Source organism: Castor canadensis, chromosome 1, assembly GCF_047511655.1.
Source record: "Castor canadensis chromosome 1, mCasCan1.hap1v2, whole genome shotgun sequence".
Classification (NCBI taxonomy): Eukaryota; Metazoa; Chordata; class Mammalia; order Rodentia; family Castoridae; genus Castor; species Castor canadensis.
In genome coordinates, this window is record NC_133386.1 from 183,713,202 (window position 1) to 183,741,158 (window position 27,957).

Below are 27,957 nucleotides of genomic sequence, written 5' to 3' on the forward strand. Positions count from 1 at the left end.
AAGGCATAACTTTGACCCCTCCACATCTCCAGCCGGTGCAGAGAATCTCCACTTCACGTTAAACGGGGAAACGAGGAGGGCCCCCGGGGCCGCCAGTGGCTGGCGCCCATACGGCTTGGGAAGACGCGGACCAGGTGATCTTCGTGGTACTGCGGTAGCCCCACAGACAAGCCTGGGCCAGAGCAGCATAGCCCCCTGGACAGACTGACCTCCACCCAGGAAAAAAAGAGAAACTGAGTAATAAGCAATAAGAACAGTTAAGACATGCTGGAAAGAGGGTGGGGAGCTCTGAGCGCTGAAGATTGGGAGAAGGGAATCCTTCCTGGGACTGTAAATAAACAAGCCAGGCGGGCCGGAGAGCCTCTGGCGGGAGCGGGGCGCGCGCACAGCAACCAGGAGTGGGGAAGCTTGTGAGAGGAGGGAAGACCCACTTCCCACATGAACTGTAAACAAACATGGTGGCTGGCAGGAGCAGCAGCACCGCCCAGTAAGCAGGAGCAGGAAAGCTGCTGAAAGTGGCAGTGGGAGGAAAACTGCACAGGAGAGGGGGGAAGACCCACCTCCCACAAGAACTATTAGAGTGTGGTTTTGGGGAACCAATTAACATCTCTCATTCTCTCTCACCTCATTATGAGCACAAGGGGTTATGATATTTCCTTAATGTCTTTTAGCTCTCCTCTTAAGGGTGGCTCACATGAGTGTGACCTGTACTTGGTACATTGGGGTTTTTAATGAGAAATCTGCTGTGTGGTAATGTCAGTGAATTTGCTCAATGACTAGAATTGAAAGGGAGTTATTTAGTGCTTCTTTCCAGCCAAGTTTTCACAAGCCAGAGCAAGTTCTAAAGGAGTGGTCTATTCTAGCTGAGTGGCTAACTTCATGCTGAATTGGTGACACATCAAGTGTATTTGAAATCCTGCTGGTCCAGTTTCTTGTTCTAAAGCAGACTAACAGCCTAGCAGTATAAGGTAGGTGATGTGAATATAAGTAAGGTGTGAATTTTTTGAGCAACTATACGTTCTTAGGGACTATGTTTTTCTCTTAGAATCATAAGGGCTTATTTGTGCAATGAAGTGATTATTGTAATAATTTCTGGGTGGAGAAATGAATTGAAGTAGTAAATTTGATGTTTTTGCAAGTCCTTCCCAGTGTTTGAATTCAGTGAGTCATCTTTTGGGACTCACCAAGTGGGAGCCCATGATTGACATAGAGATTCCATTACTTCATTTTCAGGTAAGGAACACTGGCACATTCACTCATCTCACATTTTTTTCTTGCTACGGTCTATATTCTATTGTTGTGCTCTGGTCTGAATTTCAATGCTCTACTAAATGTAGACTCCATGTGCTCATGTGCTGATTTTCTTATACATGGTTACCTTGTCTTTCCATGCTTCTAGCTGAGGCAGCTTTGTGGTTTAGAGAGGTGGTATTTCTCACCAGCTATGTGGGATTTATTTGTGGGACTTGGTGAGTTGGGGTATAGATAGATAAAAGATAGATAGAGGAATAGATAGGAATAGATACATAAAAGATAGCAAGAGGAATAGATAGGAATAGATACATAAAAGATAGCAATGACACCATGGAAAATGTAATTTTCAAAGAAGAAGGCCATCAAGTATTTCTCTGTTGGGGGTGAAGCTTGCAAAAACTGGACCCTACACAATTTTCCTATTTCTGTGTGATATATCAGATTGGTTCCACTACATTTTATTTCTTTAATGGGTCAAAAATAGATTGAGATAAGTGGTAAGTGTTATCGAAGCAAGTAAATATAACCTCAATCTCTTACCAAAGGTCGTATTTAGTTTGAACTCTTCATTTATGTATTAGGTGCATACTCTACAGCTACTAATGGCATACTGTTTTGGGAAAAGAGCATATAGTCTGTGGATAAGCTGTCTGGTTTCAAATCTTGACTCTATTGTTGTGTAATAACAGCTAAGTTGTTTCACTTCCCTTTCTGTTTCTTCATATGTAAAAAGGAATGATAATAATTAAATACATTTTACATGTTTTTGATCAAAATTGAATTGATTAATGTAATACAATGCTTATAAAGTTTTCAGAATACAATAAGTACTATTGAAATGCTAGCTACTGCTATGTACTAAAATGCAAATAATAACAATTAAAAACAATATTTTGAAATCTGGAATATGTTGTTTGTAGAAGATCTTACACAAACACTACAATTATAAAATATTCTATTATTTTGAAAAATATATGATAATATATCATTGAAACACAGAGATGAGAGTATTTTATTTTTGTAGTAGCGAGGTTCTTTTTTTTTGTAGTGGGACCTGGGGGATTTGAACTCAGGACTTCATGCTTGCAACACAGGTGCTCTACCAGTTGGGCTATACCTCTAGTCCGTTTTGGTCTGGTTGTTTTGAAGATGGGGTCTCTTGACCTATTTTCCTGAGCTGGCCTCAAATCTTCCTGAATTCAGTTTCCCAAATAGTTAGGATTACAGGCATGAGTGACCAGTGCTGGGATAGTAGTGAGGTTCTTTGTGAAATGTAGATAAAAAGAATACTAAACAAAGAAGGGATGTTAAACAGAGAAGGAAGAGAGAACATCTTCTGTTAGGAAAACTATCTAGAGATAGTGTTCATTTAAAAAATGACAATAAAGGTACCAGTTGAAGAAGGACCTCAAACTCCCTCTAAGAATATTAGAATTGATGCTGTGGGTAATGGGAAAGTTTATATTTTAGATAGAAATATGCCATAATCAGATTTGCTTTTAGGAAAAATGACTAATTTTTTTTCAATGTGCAGAATAGAGAAGACATATGTAAGTTGGAGTAATTAAGGCAAGTCTCATTGAACAAACAGGCTTGGAGCTGGGCTTGGAAAATAAGTAGGATTCGAAGGATCAAGGGGAGGACATTTTGTTAAAGGAAATTCTGTGATTCAAGTGAGAAGGGTGGGCTTGTGGAATTGTGAGAGGATCCCCACTTAAGCAGAAGTTTAGTGGGTAAAAGTGTGAATGGTTGAGGGGACTCAGACTATGGAAGTCATTAATAGCAAGTTAGAGGAATTCGTGATTTTCTTGGTTATTATTTTGAATTGTTGAACTAATTGGGAATGAAGACATTTGAATGGGGACAAAACATTGCCTTTTTAAAAAACTGCCTCAATTACTGATAAATATGATAATGGAGAAGGTGGCTTCTGTCTGTTACATGGGGAAATTCATAAAACTCACCTCACAATCAGGCAAATACATATACCCAGTCATGGAAGAATTGGCCTGCTTCATGGAGTTCGCTGTCCTTACCCCACAGTGATAGAATCGCTCCTGAGGCAAAATAGGAAATGTGCTCTCTGCACATTTTACCTCAAGGGAAGGAAGAGAGAAAAATGGCCCACCTGTGCATTTCTAATCTTTCCTTCCAATTTCACTCCACTTCCCCCTTGGTGGGCTGGGGCTGGCTGGAAGTGTTAGAGTTCAGCAGGACCCGCCACATAAGAGGAGATATCAGGAGTGGGGAACAAAGGTTCTCCCAGTAGCATCTACTAAGTCATGCACTGACAAATGATTAACAACCAAATCTTTTTAATAAAAAGCTCTGATTTGTAGTGTTTGATGATCTCCAATGTGTAAATATTCCCACTTGGAGTGACTTCATGCTCCCAACCTGAGTGTGGAGTTGGAAAGAGATGTGTCTGAAGCCATTGTGCGCTTGTTCCACGCAATACTTAACCATCAACTTGGAATATATTATCAGAGGTAGAGGAGTCTATACATTTGATATAACCATCAATTTGCTTCTTAGAATGCTTGTACTGATCTTCACTTCTACAACAGAGTATGGGACTAACTCTAATTCTAATACGAACCGTTGTGACTCTGTTGCCCTCAGTACCAATCCTTCACTTACAGTAAAAAACAATATTTCTTATGTTTTATGACATTTACTTGCTTATTATAAAGCTTAATGTCTTTTCATATGTATATTGATCTTTTTAACTGTTTTTTTGTGTATTGCCTGTTTATATCATTTGTTGATTTTCAACTAAGATGGAAGTATTATTTTTAAAAACAGATTTGGAAGTTCTTTTAAAATATTGGGATCTTGAGGTCTTCAATAATTTTATTTTTTACTACTAAATGTTTAATTCAGAATTTCTTTTCATGGAAGTGAAATACTGGTCATCAAATTCAGTTTTCTCCCCTCAAAATTTGTAATTATTGTTACTACCTTATTTCTACTTTCTTCAGATCTTTTTTTGTGTGTGGTCTGGGGATTGAACTCAGGGCCTCAAGCTTGCTAGGCAGGTACTGTACCACCTGAGCCACTCTACCAGCCCTTTACTTTCTTATGATAAATTCTTACACATAATTTGGTTAATTTCTGAAATTTATCTAATTATCTTTTCCTCATCCATTATCATTCATCATTTAAGTCACCAAAAATCAATATTTGAAGGACAAACTCACATTATTAATTTTTCCTTTCTTGTAGTGCTGGGGATAAAATTTAAGGTCTTGCACGTTCTAGAAAAGTGCTTGACCACTGAGACACAACCCCAACTATTTACCTTTTTGAGACAAGAGATCACTATGTACATAAGACCAGCTCAGGTGGGATATGAACTTGCTAATGTAGCACAGGCTGATCTGGAACACATGATCCTCCTGCCTCTGCCTCCTGAGTGCTGGGATTATAGGCATGTGAACCCATGCCTGGCATTAATCATTTTTTAAAAATAGTGTGTTTAAAGCTGTTAAACACATTTAATGAATAAAATTTAAAAATAAAGCTGTTAAACACATTTAAAGAATATTTTTCTTACATATGAATTTTCAAATAATTTGGTGAAATTATGAAGAAAAATTAATTGGATTTTAGCTGGGGATGTATATTTTTTAGATTAATTTAGGAGATTTGAAATTTATGGAGAACTAAAACATGATTTGTCATCTTGAGTTAAAAAGGTGATTTTGTACATTATTTTGTTGGTAAAAGCATGGTTTTCCATTAAAACATATATTCCTTTATCATCTTTAGTAGAGTTTATGATTTTCTCTTTGAGAGTATTTCACATTTTAAATGCATTGTATTTGAAATAACTTTCTTTCTTATTGTATATTCAGGATCTTTATTCCCCTCCTTGCTCTCTCTTTCCTTTCTCTTCTTTCTTTTTTTAAAAAATTTGTGGTGCTGGTGATCAACCCAGTGCTTGTGCATCTTAAGTAAGCACTCTATCCATGATCTATAGTCCCAGTCTCTATATTCGGTATTTTTCAATTGTGGTTTACAACTGCTGATTCCATTTGAACTTATTTGTTGTTCCTCTTGGTTTGCAGTGTGGTTGCATTTTTTTTCTCCTGGGTTTCCATCTTAGGGAGTTTCCTTGCCAGAAACAAGAACCCATTCAAATTAGTGTAGACAAAAAAGAGAATTTATTTGAGAAATACAGGGTTTTCTTAGCATCCAACTACACAATGGACTTCAACAGGGAGTGAAAAGTGAAGGATCAAAGATAGTCTCTGAATTGTTGAGATGCCAGCATCTCCTTCTTTACTGCTTTGCATGCTACCCTATACTCATCTCTCAAAATTTAAGGTTCAGTGATTTTATTTCATTATCAATTTCTGCATGCATACTCATCTGAGGAGTTCTGACATATATTGATTATTTCTATTTCCCTCACTGACCTGTGTTTTATGTGGACTCTATTCCTTTTTGTTTGCATTTAGTCCTTCAAAAGCACTTAAGAGCCAGGTGTGGTGGTGTACACTTGTAATGCTGACACTAGGGCTGGCAGAGTAGCTCAAGTGGTAGAGTGCCTGCCTAGCAAGAATGAGGCCCTGAGTTCAAACCCCAGTACCACCAAAAAAAAGAAAAAGAAAGCCTCCACCTGTAATGCTGACACTGGGGAGACTGAGACAGAAGGCTCCCTGGATTCAAGGCCAGCCTGAGCTTCAGTCTCTAGGAGTTGAGACTAGCTGGGATTACATACTGAGACCCTTTCCAAACCAAAAATAAAATTACAAAAAATTTCAGTGTGAAATAAGAGAAAAGGGGAAAACCCCCCCAGTGAGGCTAAATTTTATAGCAGGGAATGAAAGTGTTCATATTTTTTCTTCCTTATTTATCACGGGTAATATGTGGTGAAAAAATTTCAACCAGGACACCTTTATCTAGTGAATATTATTTTGAATTACATGATATTGTTAGCTGGAGGTCAGTGATGTGACCTATGTGTCTTCTGTGTAATCTGGTGGGTATGTACATATATAACAAGTTCTCAGTAAAGATTTGCTCCAGGGAAGTCATCTAGAGAAAATTCTCCACTATCCTTTTGATAGTGTTTATTGGTAAACAATCTGGAACCACAACAAGCAGCTGGCCAGATCTTTGGGTTCTTCTAGTAGTTTGGTGTTGGAAGGTTTGAAAGTAATTGTGGAATGGTGGAGAAAAACCAGTCAGTTTAACTTATCTGGAGTGTGAAAGCATTTGTCATAGAAGTATACTCCTTGAAGTCGTAGAATGGTGTAAAATGAGAACAGAGTAAATGAGGAAAGAAGACAGCATAGAGGACCTTGGGAGAGGTGAGAATTGCCAGAGAATATTCTCTAGTATAGTTTAGCTGAATATCATGTAATTCACCTTAGGCAAGCTTATGGTTCTTGAGGGCGATTGAATCATAGGGCTTTTACCTCATGAATGGCTTAATTTATTCCTGTATTAAGTAAACAGTGTGATGGTAAAAGGGAGGTCTCTGGCATGCTTATTCGGTCTCACCAGGTGATGTCTTCTTTCACTTCATGACTGAGCAGGACTGCTGCAAAGGCCTGCATTATGTTTTTGGAGCTTCCAGTCTCCTGTGCCATATGTCATTCCTTAAAAATGATTAGTCTGTGGTATTCAGGTAGAGTAATGGAAAATGAACTAAGACATTCTCTGAGGCACAGAAAAAGGACCCAAAGAACCAAAAGTAGAAGGGTGTCAAAAGGGATTCCCAAGAAGAAGAGCTACCAAAATGCAGTGAAGATAATACTAAGGTAGGGCATTTAGGTGAATTATATCCCAAATTCACAATACCCATGGTGAATTAGAAAGATCCAGGTCTGAAAGTTAGCAAGGTTGGATCATAGTCCCAGAATTTACCACTTTTTGTGTGATTATGGGAAAATAACCATGTCTCTGATCTTCTATTTTTTGGTAATAAGATAATGTAAGGTCTCATGTTGGTAATATTTAGTGCTGAGTAAAAACACATTGACTAAACAAAAGATGCAGTGGTAAATGCATTATAAATTGGTTTCTGCTCTCTAGAGTGCTTTCCATGAAATGGATTGTGCTAAAATCATTGTTTTATTGCAGGATTCTCACTACTGGACACCCAGCACACCTGAATTAATCCATGGCCACTGCAAATAATATGACTGAGTTAATTTTCACTGGCCTGTTTCAGGATCCAAAGGTGCAGAGAGTGTGCTTCATGTTCTTTCTTCCTGTGTACCTGGCCACAGTGGTGGCCAATGGCCTCATTTTTGTAACAGTCAGTGTCAGTAAGAGTCTGCATTCCCCTATGTATACCTTCTCAGCTACTTGTCCTTGGTGGAAGTCTGTTACTCCTCTACGGTTGTCCCAAAATTTATCACTGACTTACTTGTCAAGATTAAAACCATCTCTCTAAAGGGCTGTCTGGCTCAGATATTCTTCTCTCATTTCCTTGGGGTTGCTGAGATCCTTTTGCTTGTGGTGATGGCCTATGACCGCTATGTGGCCATCTGCAAGCCCCTTCATTATATGAACATTATGAGTCGCCAATGGTGTCACATGCTGGTGGCTGGTTCTTGGCTGGGGGGCTTTGTTCACTCCATAATTCAGGTTCTCATCACCATTCCCTTGCCCTTCTGTGGTCTCAATGTAATTGACCATTATTTCTGCGACCTCCATCCATTATTCAAGCTTGCTTGCACTGACACTTTTGTGGAGGGGGTTGTTGTGTTGGTCAACAGTGGGCTAATTTCTATCTTCTCCTTCCTCCTCTTGGTCTCCTCCTATGTCATCATCCTGTTCAGCTTGAGGAACCATTCTGCAGAGAGGGGAGGCGCAAGGCCCTGTCTACCTGTGCCTCTCACATCACAGTGGTCATCTTGTTCTTTGGACCTGCCACCTTCATCCACTTGAGACCTTCCTCCACCTTCACTGTGGACAAACTTGTTGCTGTGTTTTACACAGTCATCACCCCCATGCTGAACCCCATAATCTACACTCTCAGAAATGCAGAGGTGAAAAATGCCATGAGGAAGTTGTGGGGCAAAAGGGAGAGCTCAGTGATGGGAAAATGTTAAAAATACATTTGTCTGATTATAGTGTGTTCTTGACATAGATTTTACTTTCCTTGGTATTTGTAAGAAGAACATGTATAATGACTTATTGTTTCTGACTTGTGATTTGCCTTAGTAACAATGACTCCTTGGTATCCTGGTGTACAGATGTCACATATCCTTGTTGAATATTGTAGAACTGATTTATTTCATGATAATCACCAGGATCACATGTATGTGTATGAATAATTGGATAGTTCAAACCAAGTGTAAATGCAAGCGAGAAATTTTTGACAAATGTTTTGAAAGATAAAATTACTGTATTTCCTTCTTCCTCCCCTGCTTCCCCCTCCCTCCCTTCCTTCCTCCTCTGCTTCCCTCCTCCCTGCCTTCCTTCCTCCCTCCTTTCCTCCCTCCCTCCCTTCTAACATTTAGGATTTCTTATATTGAATACATTCAACAGGTCCCATCTAGTTGTTATGAAATATTACTTAATTTCTGTCACCTGGAGTCATGTTACTGTGTTACAGAACATTTGGGACTTTTTCCTTTAGTTTCCTGCATCCCTGAACAGAGAACATTTTGACAATTTTTGTAAGTTAAAATCATTTCCTGTCCTTCCATCTCTCCTTTCTACCCCTCCCTCCCTTTCTTCCTCCCTCTTTCCTTCCTTTTATCCTTGCTTCTCCCCCTCCTTCCTTTGTTCTTTCCCTTCTTATTTCTCCCTTTGTTCAACAATCCTCATGGTAACAACATCTATTTCATTTAGAACAGAAACCAAGTGAAGGAATTATCATGAGATATTTGGTGATGAGGATACAAATCTGATTTTTCTCTTCTAGTGTATAAAAGTGTGTCTTTGAATTTCTCTATTCTGATTGACTCTTGGAATCTTGTACCATAGACCATCTGATACTGATGATCAGGAAAGTACTTGTACAATTTCAGTTCTTGTGATATGTTGGCACAATAGATGGTCTTTGGTCTTTGAGTCCCCCTTACGGTGCCCAACATTCATAAATGAAACTAATATCAAAATGAGAAAGATTCTACCCAACAGTAGGGAAAGATAAGATCAGACATTTTCACAAAAAAGAAATCATTTTAATCTCATTCAGAAGTAAAAATACAGAAGGTTAGAAAATGCCCATTTGTCCTAACTTGAAAATGAAGACATGGTAATAATTCAGCTACATATTTCTGCTACAGATCCATGTATGGATCTATTTCAAGTTAATATGCCAAACATTCATTCCTTTAAATGTCTGTGAGTATTTCTGGTAAAGTGAGATTAGAGAGTCTGTGTCTCCATTGTTATTTCACCTTTCAGAATCTCCACATAACCCTGTAGTCCCCAGCATTGTGAACAGTTTAGAGAATATCATTCAAGTTGACTCCTTTGGCTTTGAATAAACCCAATGCACTGAATTTGTCCAACTTTCTTGAAGATTAGGTGAACTAGTGTCTGTAGTTTTCCTGTAGGGGATGGTATGGAGCATGTTAGGTTTGCTATATGCCTTGAAGATTTTCTCCTTCTTCTGTAAGTATTGGCTCAATATTTAGTTGAATAGTATTTGTAACTGCACCATAAATCTTCCTCATTTTCTTTGGAGTGTCCATTAATCATATCCATCAGCAGCTATTGTTAATCCCAGAGGAAATGTGCTTATTGTGTCAGGAAGGACTTAACCTTTCTTTTTGAAATGGCAAAATGCTTGTCCTTACAATCTAGGTGAAGATACTGCTCTTAGAAGTTTTTTTCTGACCTTCCTCCTCCTTGGATAGAATCGGGTTTTCTTTCCATAGTCATTTTACACTTATGACATCATTACCCTATCACATTCACTGTAATTATTTACATGTGTTTCTCATTAGACTGTAAGCTCTTGAGGGCAGGGCTATCTGTTTTCCCCTCTTCCTGCAGCTCTGTATATGATGCATGTCATCGATGCTTCGTAAGTACATGTTGAATAAACAAACCTTGAGACCTGGGTGAAATTCTTGCTAAATCAACTCATAGATTCTTCTTGAACACTTTCATTGTTGGTTCTTCATCTCTTCCTGATAAAATTTTAAGAGCTCAAGCTCTGATATTCCTTAGGTTGTTAAAATTGCCTGTCAACCATAATCCAAGATCCAAGTTACCTAACTTCTCAAAATAACTATTTTTGCCTAAATTTAATAAAACTATCACTTGAGTGAAAGTCATGTGATTATTTTGAATATCAAATCAGATAATACATGAGTAAATATTTGTGGAAAGAAAATGGTTCAGAGAACAGGGCTCTCAGTAAATATTAATCACCACTCTCCCCCACCATCAATATCGTATTGGTCATAAATGTTACTCAGTGTAATGTGTGTATCACTTCTAACTCGGTTTTTCTGTCCTGTATATTTATTCAGCATAGGTCCTGATTCTGCCTTAAAGTTTTCAAGTGCTAGTTGGCAATTCTTCCCCTTTGAGACTTCTTGGAGGGGGAGTGAACATGCTTTTTTACTGAATTACTTTCAAGTGCATAATAGTACCTTGCTTGTCATAGGGATTCAGTTAATTGTTTGTTAAATCATATTGACTGTAACATAGTCTCCCCATTACTTTTTATGCTGGATGCTTTTATGTTTTGGTAAGATATTTTATATCCAAACCCAAACACAGTGGAGCTACCCTCCCTTCTCTGGATACCTTGCATGCATTAAAGCATGCTAGGATGTTAGGATTCTGACTATGATAAGGCCCCTTACTCCTGTGTAGATTTGATTTCCTTACTGTATGCTATGGACAGAGCATCATCAATGACCTCTGAGTAATGGAGAACTGCATAGGTTGGTAACATGTACTCTATTTGAACTGTCAAAATTCTCAGGGATTACCTCACTTTCTGAGAGCTGAGATGTGGTGGGTCTGTTTAAAGCTAATTACTCACTTTGATCTGATCTCACTGCAAAGAACACAGAAATTAAAGGAAAACAGGTTATTTCCCCATTTTTAAGGGTCAGAGAATGTTGTGAAATATTTAAATGTGTTTCTAATTCACAGAATCACTAATAGTCTAATTTTACCATTTTAGTCTTTGAGAGACTTCACAGCTACAGAATTTTATTTGTATTTCAGGGGGCAAGAAATAGAAAAAGGAAGATAATTTGATTGCTTTGGATTTTTGGCAATTCTTCTAAGGGGCCACTTAGTACTTTTGTTTTTATCTTATTTGCTAACAGCCACAAGGCCACTCTCAATTGTAAAGCAGGCTGGAGACTGTAATATCTGATTCTATGTGAAAAGTATTGATGTAAGAATCAGGTTTCTGCTTTATCTCTAAGGAGGAAGGGGAGAATTGATGTGAGTATGGCATGTAATCTTGGGATTTTGTATAATTTTCCATGTGATTAAAAGTTTTTCTTAAACATGATTTATAGTGGTGGATTCTACCACAGAGTCAAATTATAACAGATTATTTAATCACCCTTTTGAAGGCTTCAGGCTTCATTTGAGAATTTACTTAAAATAAAATAAAGAAGAATTTATTCAATGTGACTGATTGAACATAAATTGCAATCTGGCTTAGATCTAAGTACAAGGAATACAATGGCACACAGGACTGAGAGTGTCACTTTATGGAGGTTACAAGGCATGTAACCTGTTTTTTGAAGCTTTTATAGTTTAGGTCAAGGTTGCCAATAGAAGTTTTTCTGATAATGGAGATGTTTTTCATCTGTGCTAATACATAATAGCTTGAGCCTCATGGCTACTGGGCACTTGAAATATATTTAATGTCACTGAGAAATGATTTTTTATTGAAGTGAATTTTAACTAACCAAAATCTAAACTTAAGTATACACATGCCATTAGTGGCCATGAAACTAACGCTTATGTATAAGGATTTTCTAGTGTTTACTTCTGCTTCAAACTTGTAGTTAACAATCAGGGTCAGGACTACATTCCTCCTGTCCAGTATCCCAGTGACTTTATGGATGACTGACTCTGATTGCAGGATCTCATTAACCAGCTCTTCTGCTCATCCTCAAATGGTTGCTCGCTCATCACCCAAAGCCACATCACAGGTAGTTGGGAGAAGAGGCACCAGCATCAGCCATGTGCCATGCCCAGTCAGTCCTCCTCCCTGATCTCTCCACCCTTACTTAAAGAATAGACTTTTAAGGCCTGTGCAATTTCCTGTGTCATGATTAACCACTTTGTTGAAGGACCTTTTGTAGCAGGTACAACTAACTATTCCCTCTTTAAACAATAACTTCCCTTCATTTCCATGACACCTTTTTCTCTGGTTGCTTTTCCATTAGCCACTCTTTCTCAGCTTCCTTTTCTGTTTCCTTCTCATTTCTTCACATTCTAAGCCAGTAAGCATAGAACTTTATTCACAACCCCCTGTTGTATTTCTCAGTCTGTGAAGACATCTCATTGTAGCTCTCAAAAGTATTCATGTATCGATGACTCTCAGACATATATACCTCTAACTTGGGCCTCATCCATGAACTTTGATTTGTGTATTCACCTATCCAGTCAACAACTTGGCTGGGAAATTTGAAACGTAACTTCATTTAACACATCCCAAATTAAAGTTCTGATCTTCCCTGCTCCACACTTTCACTATAGTTATGCCCATGTGAGGATAAAGAAAGTTTGGCCTGACTGATTAGTCAAAAAAAAAAAAAAAACACAAACTTGGAGGTATTCTCAATTTTTTCTTCCTCTTTCTTAGTCAAAACACCAGCAAATCTTGTAGTTCTATCTTCAGAATGTACTCATAATCTGATCACTTCTTAAATTCTTCATTGCTACCACCCTGGCTCAATACCCTAATTTCTTTTTTTTCTCGTTTATTCATATGTGCATGCATTGTTTGGGCCATTTCTTCCCCTTCTCCCCCTCTCCCCTCCCTTTCCATTTTTCCCCCACCCTGCCTTGCTTTCAGGCAGAATCTGTTCTGTCCTTATCTCTAATTTTGTTGAGGAGAGCATATAAACAATAAGAAAGACAAAGCATTTTTGCTAGTTGAGATAAGGCTAGCTATACAGGGAGATTCCTAGCATTGCTTCCATGTATAAACGTGTTACATTCTAAGTTGAATCATCTCTAGTTCCTGATCCCCTTCTCACATTGACTTCTGTTACTTTAAAATTTCTGTATTAGTTCCTCTGCAGTGAGGATTTCAAATACTATCATGTTTTTTGGGTTTGTTACCTATTGCCATACCTCCCGTGTGTGCTCTTATCATGTGACCCAAATCCAATCATATTGCTGTATTTGCCCTAGATCTAAAGTTGCATATGAGGGAGAACATATGCTTTTTGGTCTTCTGAGCCTGGCTAACCTCGCTGAGAATGGTTCTCCAGTTTCAACCATTTACTTGCTAATGATAAGATTTCATTTTTCTTCATGACTAAGTAGAATTCCATTGTGCATAAATACCACATTTTCTTAACACATTTGTCAGTAGTGGGGCTGTTTCCCCACTATCTTGGCTGTTTCCATAACTTGGCTATTGTGAATAGATGCAATAAACATCGGTGTGCAGATGCCTCTGGAGTAATCTGTGTTGCATTCCTGTAGGTCAATACCCTAATTTCTTGACTGGAGATGACCTTTTCTTGTTACCACCTATGAAATAATGCCCACCAGCACTTCCTGCCATTCTTATTGTTTCTTCTCTTATTCATAGGACTTATTACAGTGTAAATTGCACACATAATCTCATTTGTTTATTTTCTGTCATATTTCCATTATGAGATGTCCTGTGGGAGGTATGAAGGATGTGATCTTCATGAGTTGAGAGACTTTGTTTTTCACTGTTTAGTCTCTAATACCTAGAACAGTTCCTGGCACTGCAAGGGACTCAGTGGATAGATGAATGAGTGGATAGATGAATGCATATCTCCCAGAGGAAATTCTTGTCATTTTCCATAATTGTGACCACAATCATCACTGACTAAGAAACAAAGTTATGAGTAGACTAAATCACATTCTGCATGAATATTACACATGAATACATGTTGGAATTGAAACATGTAATGAAGATAGTCTAGGCTAAATCATTTTTATATAGAAGTGGAAAGGGGAGAATGAAAGTGAAGAGGTGAAATGGCATGGCTGTAGTCAGATAGTCAACTCTTGAATGAAGGGTATTTTTTTCTTTGTTCACTCTAGTAATTACTTTCAGTAGGCAAGTCTAGGTAAAAGCCCTCTTCATATGTTAGTATTAACTTTGTATTTGTATCTTCTTCTTATTGGGTACAAAAACAATTTGGAAATGTCTATAAAATAATTAAATTGAAACAGATTTTGAAGCTTTTCCCCAGTCATAGTTTATTTGACAAAGTTTCACTATAAGGAAAAGGAATTCCATGGAGGAATTTAGTCCCTTGATTATAGTGTGGTGGTAATTTATTATGAATAGTTCAAGGATCTCAGCATTTAATCACAACCTTTGGACTTTGTGTGTATGGTAGGATAGCTACATCCAAAACAGGATCTTGTAATCTCTGACTTTGCTCTGTTTATGGATTTTGTTTATTTCCTGAATATTACAAACCCAATTCTCATAAGATGTCCTGAATTTTTCTTTGTTGGTTATTTGTCTTAGACATCTACTTTGTTTTGTAAATGCTCCCAGGGCCATTGGTGATTTGTCTGTGGGGACAAAACCAGCCCTTGAGTTGCAGTAGCAACAACCATCACATATCATAAAGACAGCCTGATATTTGAAAGAGCACTGATTTCTGAGCAACAAATTATTAGAGTGTGGTTTTGGGGAGCCAATTAATATCTACCTTTGGTACCTGATTATAAGCATAAAGAATTACAACAATATTTCCCTATAATCTTATAGCTCTCCTCTTAAGAGTGCCTTAGATGAGTGTGAGCTGGACTTGGTTCACTGGGGTCTTCAGTGGTAATGTAGTGAATTCGCTCAAGGACTAGGATTTAAAGGGAGGAATCCAGTAGTTCCTTCCAGCCCAGTTCTCACAAACCTGAACATGTTCTTGGGTAGTAGTTTACTATGACTGAGTGGCTAATTTCATGCTGAACTGGGGACATATCAAGTGTATTTGAAATCTTTTTGGTTCAATTTATTATTCCAAGGCAGAGCAAGAACATAGCAGCTCTTCTGACATAAGGTAGGAGATATAAATAGAAAAGTAAGAGGCAAAGTTTCTAAGCAGACATAGGATGTTGGGAACTTAATTTTTCTCTTATGATTAAAAGGCTCATTTGTGAAATGAGGTGATTGTTTGAATCATTTTTGGGGTGGAGGAATGAATTTAAGAAATTTTTATTGTTTAAGTCTTTCTCAGAATTTGAGTTCCTTGAATTAACATTTGGGACTCACCAAGTGGGAGCCCATGAGTGGCAAAGATATTTTATTACTTCACTCTCAGGTAAGGCACATTGGCATGTGCACTTGTCTCATATTTTTCTTTAGTTGCTATTTGCATTCTATTGTGATGCTCTGATCCGAAGTCCAGGGCTTTACTCATTGTAAACTCTACATGTTCACATATTGATTGTTGCCCTTATATGCTGGTCTCCTTATCTTTTTATGCTTCTTTTTAAGGACACATTGTGGGTAGAGAGTGGATTGTATTTTTCACCAATTAAGTGGGATCTGTAGTGGGATTTGGTAATTGGGGTTTACAGAAAAGGACAGAGGAATAAACTCAGAAAAGACAGGGATGACATTGCAAAGTAGTTTTTAAAGAGGAAAGCTACCAGATATTTCTCCTGTTGAGGATAGAACCAAGAAACACTGGATCTTACACAATTATTCAACCTCTGAGTGAAGTCTCAGATTGGTTCCAGTATATTTTGTTAATGAATGGGTTGAAAATAGATTGAGTGAAGCACAGATAAGAGGTTTGTGTTTATGTAAGCAACTAAATATAATTTCAACTTTTTATAAAATGTCATATTTAACTTGAACTCTTCATTTATGTATATGTGCATACACTAAGGCTACTACTGGTGTACTCTTTTGAATAATGGGCACAGGGTCTGTGGTTAAGCTGCCTCATTTTTAATCCTGGCTCTACTGCTATGTAACCTTAGGTAAGTTAATTGACTTACCTGTTTCTTCTTATGTACAAAAGAAATGATAATAATTAGATACATTGAAAATTTCTCATCAAAATGAATGAATTAATACATACATACAGAGTTATTATAAAGTATGTGGCATACAATAAACACTATTGAAATGCTATCTATGACTATGTATTAAAAGGAAAGTAATAATGATTAAGAAAATATTAACAATTTTGAAATCTGGAATAGTATATTTTTTGTGGAAAATAAAACACACACACCACAATTACTGAATAACCTGTTAAGTATTATGAAATACGTGTGACAATATGTCATAGGAACAAAAGGTGAGAGTATTTTATTCTTGTAGTAGTGAGCTTCTTTGTGCAATGTAGAAAGATGGACTATTTAACAGAGAAGAATGGATAACATGTTAGGAAATCACTATGTAGTGTTTATTTGGAAAATGAGTATAAGAGTACAAAGGCAGGATAAGAGCCATTTAAGAAGGACTTTGAACTCCTAAGAATATTAGAATTTATGCTGTGAGTGTTGAGGAAGTATTTTTACAGTGCTTGTAGTAGAAAAGATACATTTAGGTTGGGTAATTAAAATAAGACTCATTGAACAAACAGGACTGGGATTGTACTTGGAAGATAAGTAGGATTTGAAAGAATAAAGAGAGGATATTTTGGCTAAGGGAAATACTGTGCTTTATTTATGAATTTATTTACTTTATTATTGTTCTGGAAGTACATTGTGACACTTGCAGAAGTACATAGTTAAATTACCCCCTCCATCATTCTCCTTTATCCCCTCCCCCTCATTCCTGGAATAGTTTCAACAGGTCTCATTTTTTCACTTACATACATGTGTATACAGTATTTGCATCATAATCACTCTCTCACACCTTTTTCCCACATCCTCCCTAATCCCATTGGTACCAACTTTCTTAGATAGGACCTATTCTGCTTTCCTGCTCTCTGATTTTGTAAAAAAAAAATGATGTTGGGATAGAGGAGGATTTCCAGTGAGAATATAACATAGTGTGATTTTGCTGGATACCATGTAATTCATGGTGGAAAATTTATGGTTTTTGGAGATGAGGGTTATAGAAGGTTACAGCATGGTTATAAATGGGATGTCTCCTTGGCATGCTTGCTCTCTCTTACCATGCAATATCTTTTGCCATGCCAAGTTCAGGAAGGACTACTGAACAGGGACCTGAATCAAGCTTTTGGAGCTACCAGCCTTTAGTACGATATGCTATTCCTTATAAATGACCAGTCTGTGGTCTTCAGGTAAAGTAATGGAAAACGGACTAAGACATTCCCTGTAGCACAGAAGAAGTAAACAGTAGTAGAAGTGTGTCAAAGGGATTTCCCCAAGAGAAAGAGCTACCAAAATGCAGTGAAGATAATACCAGCACAGGGTATTTATGTGAATAGTTTTCCAAATTCAGAATACTCATAGTGAATTAAAAAGATCCATGGACAGAAAGTTATCAAGAATGTTCAGAGTCTTAGAATTTACTATTTTTATGCAATTATGGGTAAATAATCATAATTATGGGTAAATAATCACGGAAATCTAAATTTCCACTTTCAGGAACTAAAAATAATATGAAGTCTTATATTGCTAATATTTAATGTTGAATAAGAATACATTTGAAAAAATTAAGTAGTAAATGTGTTATAAATTGGTTTCTGCTCTCTAGAGTGCTTTCCATGAAATGGATTGTGCTAAAATCATTGTTTTATTGCAGGATTCTCACTACTGATGTCTAGCACACCTGAATTGACTCCATGGCCACTACTAACAATGTGACTGAATTAATTTTCACTGGCCTTTTCCAGGATCCAGAGGTGCAAATAGTGTGCTTTGTGGTCTTTCTTCCGGTGTATCTGGCTACAGTGGTGGGCAATGGTCTCATTGTTGTGACTGTCAGTGTCAGGAAGAGTCTGCATTCCCCCATGTACATCTTCCTCAGCTACCTGTCCTTGGTGGAAGTCTGTTACTCCTCTACTATTGTCCCTAAATTCATCACTGACTTACTTGTCAAGATTAAAACCATCTCTCTAAAGGGCTGTCTGGCTCAGATATTCTTCTCTCATTTCCTTGGGGTTGCTGAGATCCTTTTGCTTGTGGTGATGGCCTATGACCGCTATGTGGCCATCTGCAAGCCCCTTCATTATATGAACATTATGAGTTGCCAATGGTGTCACATGCTGGTGGCTGGTTCTTGGCTGGGGGGCTTTGTTCACTCCATAATTCAGGTTCTCATCACCATTCCCTTGCCCTTCTGTGGTCCCAATGTAATTGACCATTATTTCTGCGACCTCCATCCATTATTCAAGCTTGCTTGCACTGACACTTTTGTGGAGGGGGTTATTGTGTTGGTCAACAGTGGGCTAATTTCTATCTTCTCCCTCCTCCTCTTGGTCTCCTCCTATGTCATCATCCTGTTCAGCTTGAGGAACCATTCTGCAGAGGGGAGGCGCAAGGCCCTGTCTACCTGTGCCTCTCACATCACAGTGGTCATCTTGTTCTTTGGACCTGCCACCTTCATCTACATGAGACCTTCCTCCACCTTCACTGTGGACAAACTTGTTGCTGTGTTTTACACAGTCATCACCCCCATGCTGAACCCCATAATCTACACTCTCAGAAATGCAGAGGTGAAAAATGCCATGAGGAAGTTGTGGGTCAAAAAGCAGAACTCAGTGATGGAAAAGTGATAAAAATATGTATGTTTGGTTAATATCTGTTGTTGAAATAGGTTTTTCTTTGATTAGGATTGGTAATAACATTAGCAACAAATTTAAAGAATTTATGTTTCTGACTTGTGATTTGCCTTAGTACCATGACTCCTTGGTATCCTGGTGTAATATTCCAAGGACAGATGTCAGATAGTTGTGCTGAATGTTATAGAACTGAATTCCTCTATGAGACTAACCAGGATCACTGGTGTGAGTAATTGGATAGTTCAAACCAAGTGTAAATGTAAACAAGAATATTTTGACAAGTGTTTTGAAGACAAAAATCACCTATTGTCCTTTCTATGTTCCTCTTTTTCTCCCTCCCTTCCATCCTTCCTTCTTTCCTTGTTCTTGAGTTCAAACAGTTATGGTAACAACCTATATTTCATTTAAAAAGGAAACCAAATAAAGGAATTATCATGGGATATTTGCTGGTGAGGATACCAATATGATTTTCTCTTGCAATGTATATATCTGTCTTTGAATTTCTCTAATTTGATTTATTTTAAAATTTTTATTATATTATTATTGTTGTACATTGTGACAATTACAAAAGTGCTTAAAGTATATCTTAGTTAAATGCACCCCTCCATCATTCTCCTTCATCAAACCACTGCCCCTTTTTGAATGGTTTCAACAGATCTCATTTTTCCATTTTCATACTTGAGTACATAAATTTCCACCAAAGTCACCCTCTATCCTTTCCTTATATCCTCCCACTCCCATGGCTACCAATCCCCAGACAGGGCCTGTTTTACTTTCTTATTGTTTGTTTTTGAAAAAAGACATATGTTTTGTTTAAGATAGCTATACAGGGAGTTTCATTATGACATTTCCGTATACATATGTATTATATTCTGAATTGGTTCATCTCCTCCATTTTTCTCCTTTCTACATTACTCCTCTTCTTACAGTGATTTCAAAAGGTTTAAAAATTCTATTGAATTTCTCTATTCTTCTTTTTTGAATTTTAAAAATTTATTCATTTATTCATATGTGCATATATTGTTTGGGCCATTTCTGCCCCCTGCCCCCCACCTCTCCCCTGTCCCCCGTAACCCCCCTCACTTCAATCTCTATTCTTCTGATTGGCTCTTGGAATCTTGTACCATAGACCAAATGATTCTGATCATCAGAAATTCTCTACATCTTGTGACATGTTCGCACAAAAAAATAGTCTTTGGGTGAATTTACAGTGTGCAACATTCAAAATGGCATAGATTCTACCTGTCAACAGAAACAGTCAAATCTAAACATTTTTCACAAAAAGGAAATAATTTTAATCTCATGTAGAAGTAAAAGTATAGAACATACCATGCTCATTCCATTAATGTCTGTATTTCTCTTGAAGTGAGCTGAGAGTTGTGTCTATGTTGTTATTTCACCACTCAGAATCTCCACATAAAACTGTAGTTCCATAGTATTGTGAGAAATTTAGAGAACATAATAAAATTAGCCTGTTTCAGTTTTGAAATTACAAACCCAATGGACTGAATTTGTCCACCTTTTTTGAAGATTAGGTGAACTAGTGTCTGTAGCTTTCCTGGAACAGGTGGAATGGAGAATGTTGGGGATGCTATATGCCTTGAAGATTTTCTGTTTCTTCTGTCTGTATTGACCAATATTTAGGTGAATGGTGTTTGTAAGTGCACCGTAAATCTTCCTTATTTTCTTTGGTGTCTCCATTAACCATGTCACAGTAGCCATCATTAATCCAGAGGAAATGTGCCTATTGTGCTATTGTATCTGGAATGATTACCTTTCTTTTTGAGATGGAAAAATACTTTAAGTTCTGAAGATTGAGGTGAAAATTGCTTCCCTTATAAGGCCTTTACTGACTATCTTCCTCCTTGGTAGAATGGGGTCTCCTTTCCATTATTTTTTACATTTATGACATCATCACCCTATTATCTATTATAATTATTTATATATGTTTCTCATTAGACTGTAAGCTGTCAAGGGCAGGACTATTCATTGTTACTCTTCTTTGCAGCTGTGAATACCATGCATGTAGTAGATGTTTCATAAATACTTGTTGAATAAACAACCCTTGAGGCCTGTGTGCAATGTTTGCTAAGTCAACTCTCATAGATTCTTCTTGAACATTTTCATTGTGGGCACCTATATCTTCCCATTAAAATTTTAAGAGCTCAAGTTCTGAAATTCCTTAGGTTGTTGTAGTAAGGTTGTGTAACTTCTCTGAAAAACTGCTTTTGCCTAAATTTAATAAGACTAACTCAAGTATAAACTTCATAATATTATTTTCAATGTTAAATTTGATAATATATAAACAGAAATATAAAACACAATAGAAGGCCACTCAGGCCACTCCATCAGACTAGAACAAGCAGAAGAAAGAATCTCAGAACTTGAAGATGAAATGGAAATTCAAGGAAAAACTGAGGCGCTATTAGTCAAACAATTCAAGACCTGTGAAAGGAGTATGCAAGAACTCACCAACTCCATCAAAAGACAAACCTGAGAATCATGGGCATTGAAAAGGAGAAGAAGTACAGACAAAAGGAATTTGTAATATATTCAATAAAATAATAACAGAAAATTTCCCAAATCTAGAGAAAGTTACAGGTATAGAAAGCCTCCAGGACATCAAACAGACTTGACCAAAATAGAACTACCCCACAACATATTATCTTTAAAACAATAAGCACAGAGAATACAGAAAGAATATTGAATGATTTAAGAGAGAAAAAACAAATAAGATACAAAGGTAAACCCATAAAAATCACAGCAGATTTCTCAACAGAAATCTTAATAGCAAGAAGAGCATGGAATGAGGTCTTCTGTGCACTGAATGAAAATAACTTCAACCCTAGGATTTTCTACCCAGCAAAACTATCATTCAAAATAGATGGAGCAATTAAAGCCTTTCATGATAAGCAGAAACTAACACAATATATGACCATCAAGCCACCACTAAAAGATTCTTCAAGGAATTCTGCACACAAAAAATGAAAGCAAGCAAAACCATGAAAGCATAAGCAGTACCAAACCACAGGAGAAGAAAAGACAATAAAGAAGAGAGTAACATTGACTCAGCTGCACACAATCAAACTCTTAAACAACAGAAACAACTAAATGACAGGAATCACCACATACCTATCAATGCTAACACTGAATGTTAATGGACTTAATTCCCCCATCAAAAGACACCATTTGGCAAACTGGATTAAAAGGAAGATCCAACAATCTGTAGCTTACGGGAGACCCATCTCATTGACAGAAACAAGCACTGGCTTAGGTGAAAGACGGGATGAAGATTTACCAAGCCAATGGCCCCCCAAAACAGGCAGGAGTTGAAATACTTATCTCAGACAAAGTAGACTTCAAACTTACATTGATCAAATGAAATAAAGAACACTCCATTCTAATAAAAGGGGAAATACTCCAAAAGGAAATAACAGTTATCAACCTATATGCACCCTATGTCAATGCACCCATTTCCTCAAACAACTCTGAAGAACCTAAAACATATATAGACCCCAACACAGTGGTAGTGGGAGACTTTAATACCCCCCCATCATCAATAGATAGGTCATCCAAACAAAAAATCAATAAAGAAATTCTAGAACTAAATCACACCACAAATCAAATGTACCTAGCTGATGTCTATAGAATATTTCATCCAACTTCTGCACAATATACATTCTTCTCAGCAGCCCATAGAACCTTCTCTAAAATTGATCACATCTTAGGGCACAAAGCAAGCCTCAGCAAATATAAGAAAATAAAAATAATCCCATGCATTCTATCTGATCACAATGCATTAAAACTAGAACTCAACAACAAAAACAGTAAAAACATGGAAACAATTGGAAGCAAAACAACACATTGCTCAATGATCAATGGGTCATTGAAGAAATTAAAGAGAAAATTAAAAGTTTCCTGGATTTTAATGAAAATGAAATCATGATGTACCGGAACTTATGGGGCACAGCAAAGACAGTCCTAAGAGGAAAGTTTATATCTATGATTGCATATATTAAAATGACAAAAGATCTCAAATCAATGTCCTAATGCTAAGTCTCAAAATCCTAGAAAAACAAGAACAAGCAAATCCCAAAACAAGCAGAAGGAGAGAAATAATAAAAATAAGGGCTGAAATTAATGAAATAGAAACAACAACAGCAAAAAACATACAAAGAATCAACAAACAAAAAGCTGATTCTTTGAAAAAATAAATAAGATTGACAGACCCTGGCAAACTTGACTAAAATGAGGAGAGTAAAAACCCTCATCAGCAAAAAGGGAGATGACAGTAAATGCCACAAAATCCAGGAAATAATCAGAGACTACTTTGAGAACATATATTCTAGCAAATTTGAAAATCTTGAAGAAGTGGACAGATTTCTAGATACTTATGACCATCCAAAATTGAATGAGGAGGATATTAATCACCCAAATAGATCTATAACACAAAATGAAATTGAAGCAGCAATAAAGAGTCTCCTAAAAAAGAAAAGTCCAGGACCTGATGAATTCTATCAGACCTTTAAAGAAGAACTAATACCAACCCTCCTTAAACTGCTTCATGAAATAGAAAGGGAAGGAACACTGCTTAACTCATTTTATGAAGCCAGTATTACACTCATCCCAAAACACCTCCAAAGGAAACAAAGACACCTTCAAAAAGAAGAATGATAGGCCTATCTCCTTAATGAACAACAATGCAAAAATCCTCAGTAAAATAATGGCAAACTGAATCCAACAACAAATCAGAAAGATCATTCACCATGAAAAAGTCAGCTTCATCCCAGGGATGCAGGGGTGGTTCAACATATGGAACTCTATAAATGTAATACAGCACATTAATAGAAGCAAAGACAAAAACCACTTGATCATCTCAATAGATGCAGAAAAAGCATTCTATGAGATCCAACACCAGTTCATGATAAAAGCTCTAAGAAAACTAGGAATAGAAGGAAAGTACCTCAACATTGTAAAGGCTATGTATGACAAACCTATTGCCAACATCATACTTAATGGTGAAAACCTGAAACCATTTCCCTAAAATCAGGAATGAGACAAGGGTGCCCACTATCTCCACTCCTATTCAACATAGTACTATAATTCCTAACCAGAGCAATTAGGCAAGAAGAAGGAATAAAAGGAATAAAATTAGGTAAAGAAACTGTCAAAATATCCCTATTTGCAGACAACATGATCCCAATGACATTCATCACAGAGATTGAAAAATCTACCCTAAAATTCATTTGGAAATAAAAGAGACCACCAAGGCAATACTCAGCAAAAAGAGTAATGCTGGAGGTATCACAATACCCAATTCAAACAATATTACAAAGCAGTAGCAATAAAAACACCATTGTACTGGCACAAAAACAGACATGAAGACCAGTGGAACAGAACAGAGGACCCGGATTAGAATCCACACAACTATGCCCACCTTATTTTTGACAAAGGCGCCAAAAATAAATGATAGAGAAAGACAGCTTCTTCAACAAATGTTGCTGGGAAAAATGGTTACCCATCTGCAAAAAACTGAAACTAGATCCATGTTTATCACCCTGTACTAGTTTAAACTCAAAATAGATCGAGGACCTTAATATCAGACCTGAAATTCTGAAGTTAGTACAGGAAAGAGTAAGGAATACTCCGGAAGTAATAGGTATAGGCAAGGACTTCCTCAATAGAACTCCAGCAGCTCAGCAACTAAGAGAATGGATGGACAAATGGGACTACATAAAATTAAAAAGCTTCTGCACAACAAAAGAAATGGTCTCTAAACTGAAGAGACCACCCACAGAGTGGGAGAAAATATTTGCCAGCTATCCATCAGACAAAGGACTGATAACCAGAATATACAGGGAACTTAAAAAACTAAACTCTCCTCAAATCAGTGAACCAATAAAGAAATGGGCAACTGAACTAAACAGATCTTTCTGAAAAGATGAAATTCAAATGGCCAAAAAACACATGAAAAAATTCTCATCATCTCTAGCCAAAAATGAAATGCAAATCAAAACCACAGAAGGATTCTACCTCACCCCTGTTAGAATAGCCATCATCAAAAACATCACCACCAACAAGTGTTGGTGAGGATGTGGGGAAAAAGGAACACTCATCCTTTTTTTTTTATTGTGAATAGCAGCACTTTTCACAATAGCCAAGTTATGGAAATAGCCACGATTCTCCACTAGAGATGAATGGATGAAGAAAATGTGGTACTTATACACAATGGAATTTTATTCAACCATGAAGAAGAATGAAATCTTATTATTCTCAAGTAAATGGGTGGAACTGGAGAACATCATTCTGAGTGAGGTTAGCCAGGCTTAGAAGGCCAAAATTCATATATTCTCCCTCATATGTGGACTTTAGATCTAGGCCAAATACAGTAATGTTGTTGGACTTGGGTCACCTGCCAAGGGGAGTGCACATACAGGATGTATGAGGATAGGTAGGATACCCAAAACATGAAAGTGTCTGATGTCCCCACCACAGAGGAGCTAATACAGAAACCTTTAAAGTGACAGAGGTCAGTATGGGAAGGGGATCAGGAACTAGTGAAAAGGTCAGGTAGAGATGAATCAAATTGGGTTGTAACACACTTGTGCATGGAAGCAATGCTAGGAATCTCTCAGCATAGCTATCCTTATGTCAACTAGTAAAAATGCTTTGTCTTTCTTATTATTGCTTATGTCTTCTCTTCACTAAAATCGGAGAAAAGGGAAGAACAGGTTCTGCCTGGAAGTGAGGGGGGTTGGGGTGGTAGATGGAGGATGCAAGGGAGGGTCAGGGGGAGAAATGGCACAAACAACGTATGCATATGTGAAAAAATGAAGAAGTACAAAAAAAAGACAATCTTTTAAATCATTATTAGATGATATAATTTGTTCTTTATTGGTGTACTGGGGGTACATTGTGGCATTTATGAAAGTTTTTACAATATATCAAATATATCATGATAGCAATCTTTTATACCAACATGTCACAAAAACTCAAATTGATCCAGGGGCTTTTCTGGTAACCATAATCATATGGTCTATGGTATAAGATTATAACAACCAATGAGAAAAATAGAAAACTTCCTGGGTAAAATTTTCATTGACACATTTTTTTTTATAACACAAGAGATAATCAGATCAGCAAACTGATTCTCAAATATCCCTTGATAATTCTGCAGGTTGGTTGTCTTTTTAAATGAAATATAAATTGCTATCCTGAGAGAGTTCAAATAAAGCAGAGACTAAGAAAAAAAGGGAGAAGAATAATTTTGAACTATAAAACATTTATCAGAAATGTTCTTCCTAAACTTGGATAAGTAGGGTTTAAAAATAGCTCTTAATGTTCTATAGTATAGCTGGATAACTATGAGTTGACAATAATTAACTTAAATGTCTCAAAATAGCTAGTAAGAGGATGTGGAATTTTGCATCACAGAGAGATGCAAAATGTCTGAGTAACAGATAAGCCAATTTTGCTTAACTGGTAATTCTACCTTATAAAAAGTATTCAAATATCATACTATAATGAAGTATAACTACTATTTGTCAGCAAAAAATACAACTCTTTAAATGTCTCTGCATTCTCACTTTGTATGGGCCTTCAAATTAGCCAAACCTATGATTACAGTGGAAATGATAGAGCCAATGAAGTTCACTGGGAATATATGACAACTTTTCTTGGACATTATACCAGGATACTATGGAATCTTTAGTTACTAAGGAAAATCAGAGAGGTGCATATTACCCTTACATTTGCTGCTGATATTTCTTGAATATCTCACAAAAAACAAAGTCCACTTCAAAACAGACTAGATTTCTTTAAATCAATTCCATCCCTGAGCTCTCCTTTCACTCCATTCTTGAGTTCTTTTTGTCCCACAGTCTCCTCATGGCAATTTTCACCTCTGCATTTCTGAGTGTGTAGATGATGGGGTTCAGCATAGGAGTCATGACTGTGTAGAACACAGCTACCAGTTTATCTTCAGTGTAGGTGGATGATGGCCGTAAGTAGAGAAAGATGACAGGTCCAAAAAACAAGATAACCACTGTGATGTGAGAAGCACAAGTGGAGAGGGCTTTGCGTCTTCCCTCTGCACAATGGTTCTTCAAGTTGACCAATATTACAATATATGAGGAGACCAAGATAAGAAAAGAGCACAAACCAGTTAAGCCACTATTTGCCAATACAATAACCCTCTCTACAAAGGTGTCAGTACAGGCAAGCTTGAATAATGGCTGGAGATCACAGAAATAGTGATCAATCACATTGGGACCACAGAAGGGCAGCTGGATGGTCATAAGCACCTGAATTATGGAGTGAAAAAAGCCCCCCAGTCAGGAACCAGTCACCAGTAAATGACACAGTTGATGGCTCATTATGTTCATGTAATGAAGAGGCTTGCAGATGGCCACATAACGGTCATAGGCCATCACCACAAGCAAAAGGGTCTCAGTGACCCCAAAGAAATGGAAGAAGAATATTTGAGTCAGACAGCCCTTCAGCGAGATGGTCTTAATCTTGGCAAGAAAGTCAGTGATGAGTTTAGGGGCAACAGTAGAAGAGTAACTAATCTCCACCAGGGACAGGTAGCTGAGGAAGATGTACATGGGGGAATCCAGACTTTTACTGACACTGACCGTCACAACAATGAGGCTATTGCCTACCACTGTGACCAGGTACACACAAAGAAATAACACAAAACACACTCTCTGCACCTCTGGGACCTGGAAAAGGCCAACAATAATTAACTCAGTTACATTATTTGTAGTGGCCATATATTCAATTCAGGTGTGCTAGACATCAGATAATGAGATTCCTGAAATAAAACATTGAAGCATCAATTTATCTACTTCACTCAACTCCAGAGAGACTATAT

General features: G+C 37.2%; 1 protein-coding gene, 1 long non-coding RNA gene and 1 pseudogene across 2 annotated transcripts in view; 2 read left to right on the forward strand and 1 right to left on the reverse strand.

The window, feature by feature from the left end:
* The first annotated feature begins 979 nt into the window (after positions 1-979).
* LOC141421520 (uncharacterized) overlaps positions 980-27,957 on the forward strand; it is a 73,832-nt gene continuing 46,854 nt past the window's right edge. The window contains exon 1 of the long non-coding RNA XR_012446085.1: positions 980-1,233. This is a non-coding gene — a long non-coding RNA (uncharacterized lncRNA). The remainder of the gene's footprint in view (positions 1,234-27,957) is intronic.
* On the forward strand, positions 6,536-10,420 carry LOC141415712 (olfactory receptor 4B1-like; annotated as a pseudogene).
* LOC109674551 (olfactory receptor 4B1-like) lies at positions 26,778-27,856 on the reverse strand. Its single transcript, XM_074067493.1, is given in 1 exon segment — positions 26,778-27,856. A coding segment is annotated over 1 exon segment (927 nt). The 3' UTR covers positions 26,778-26,929.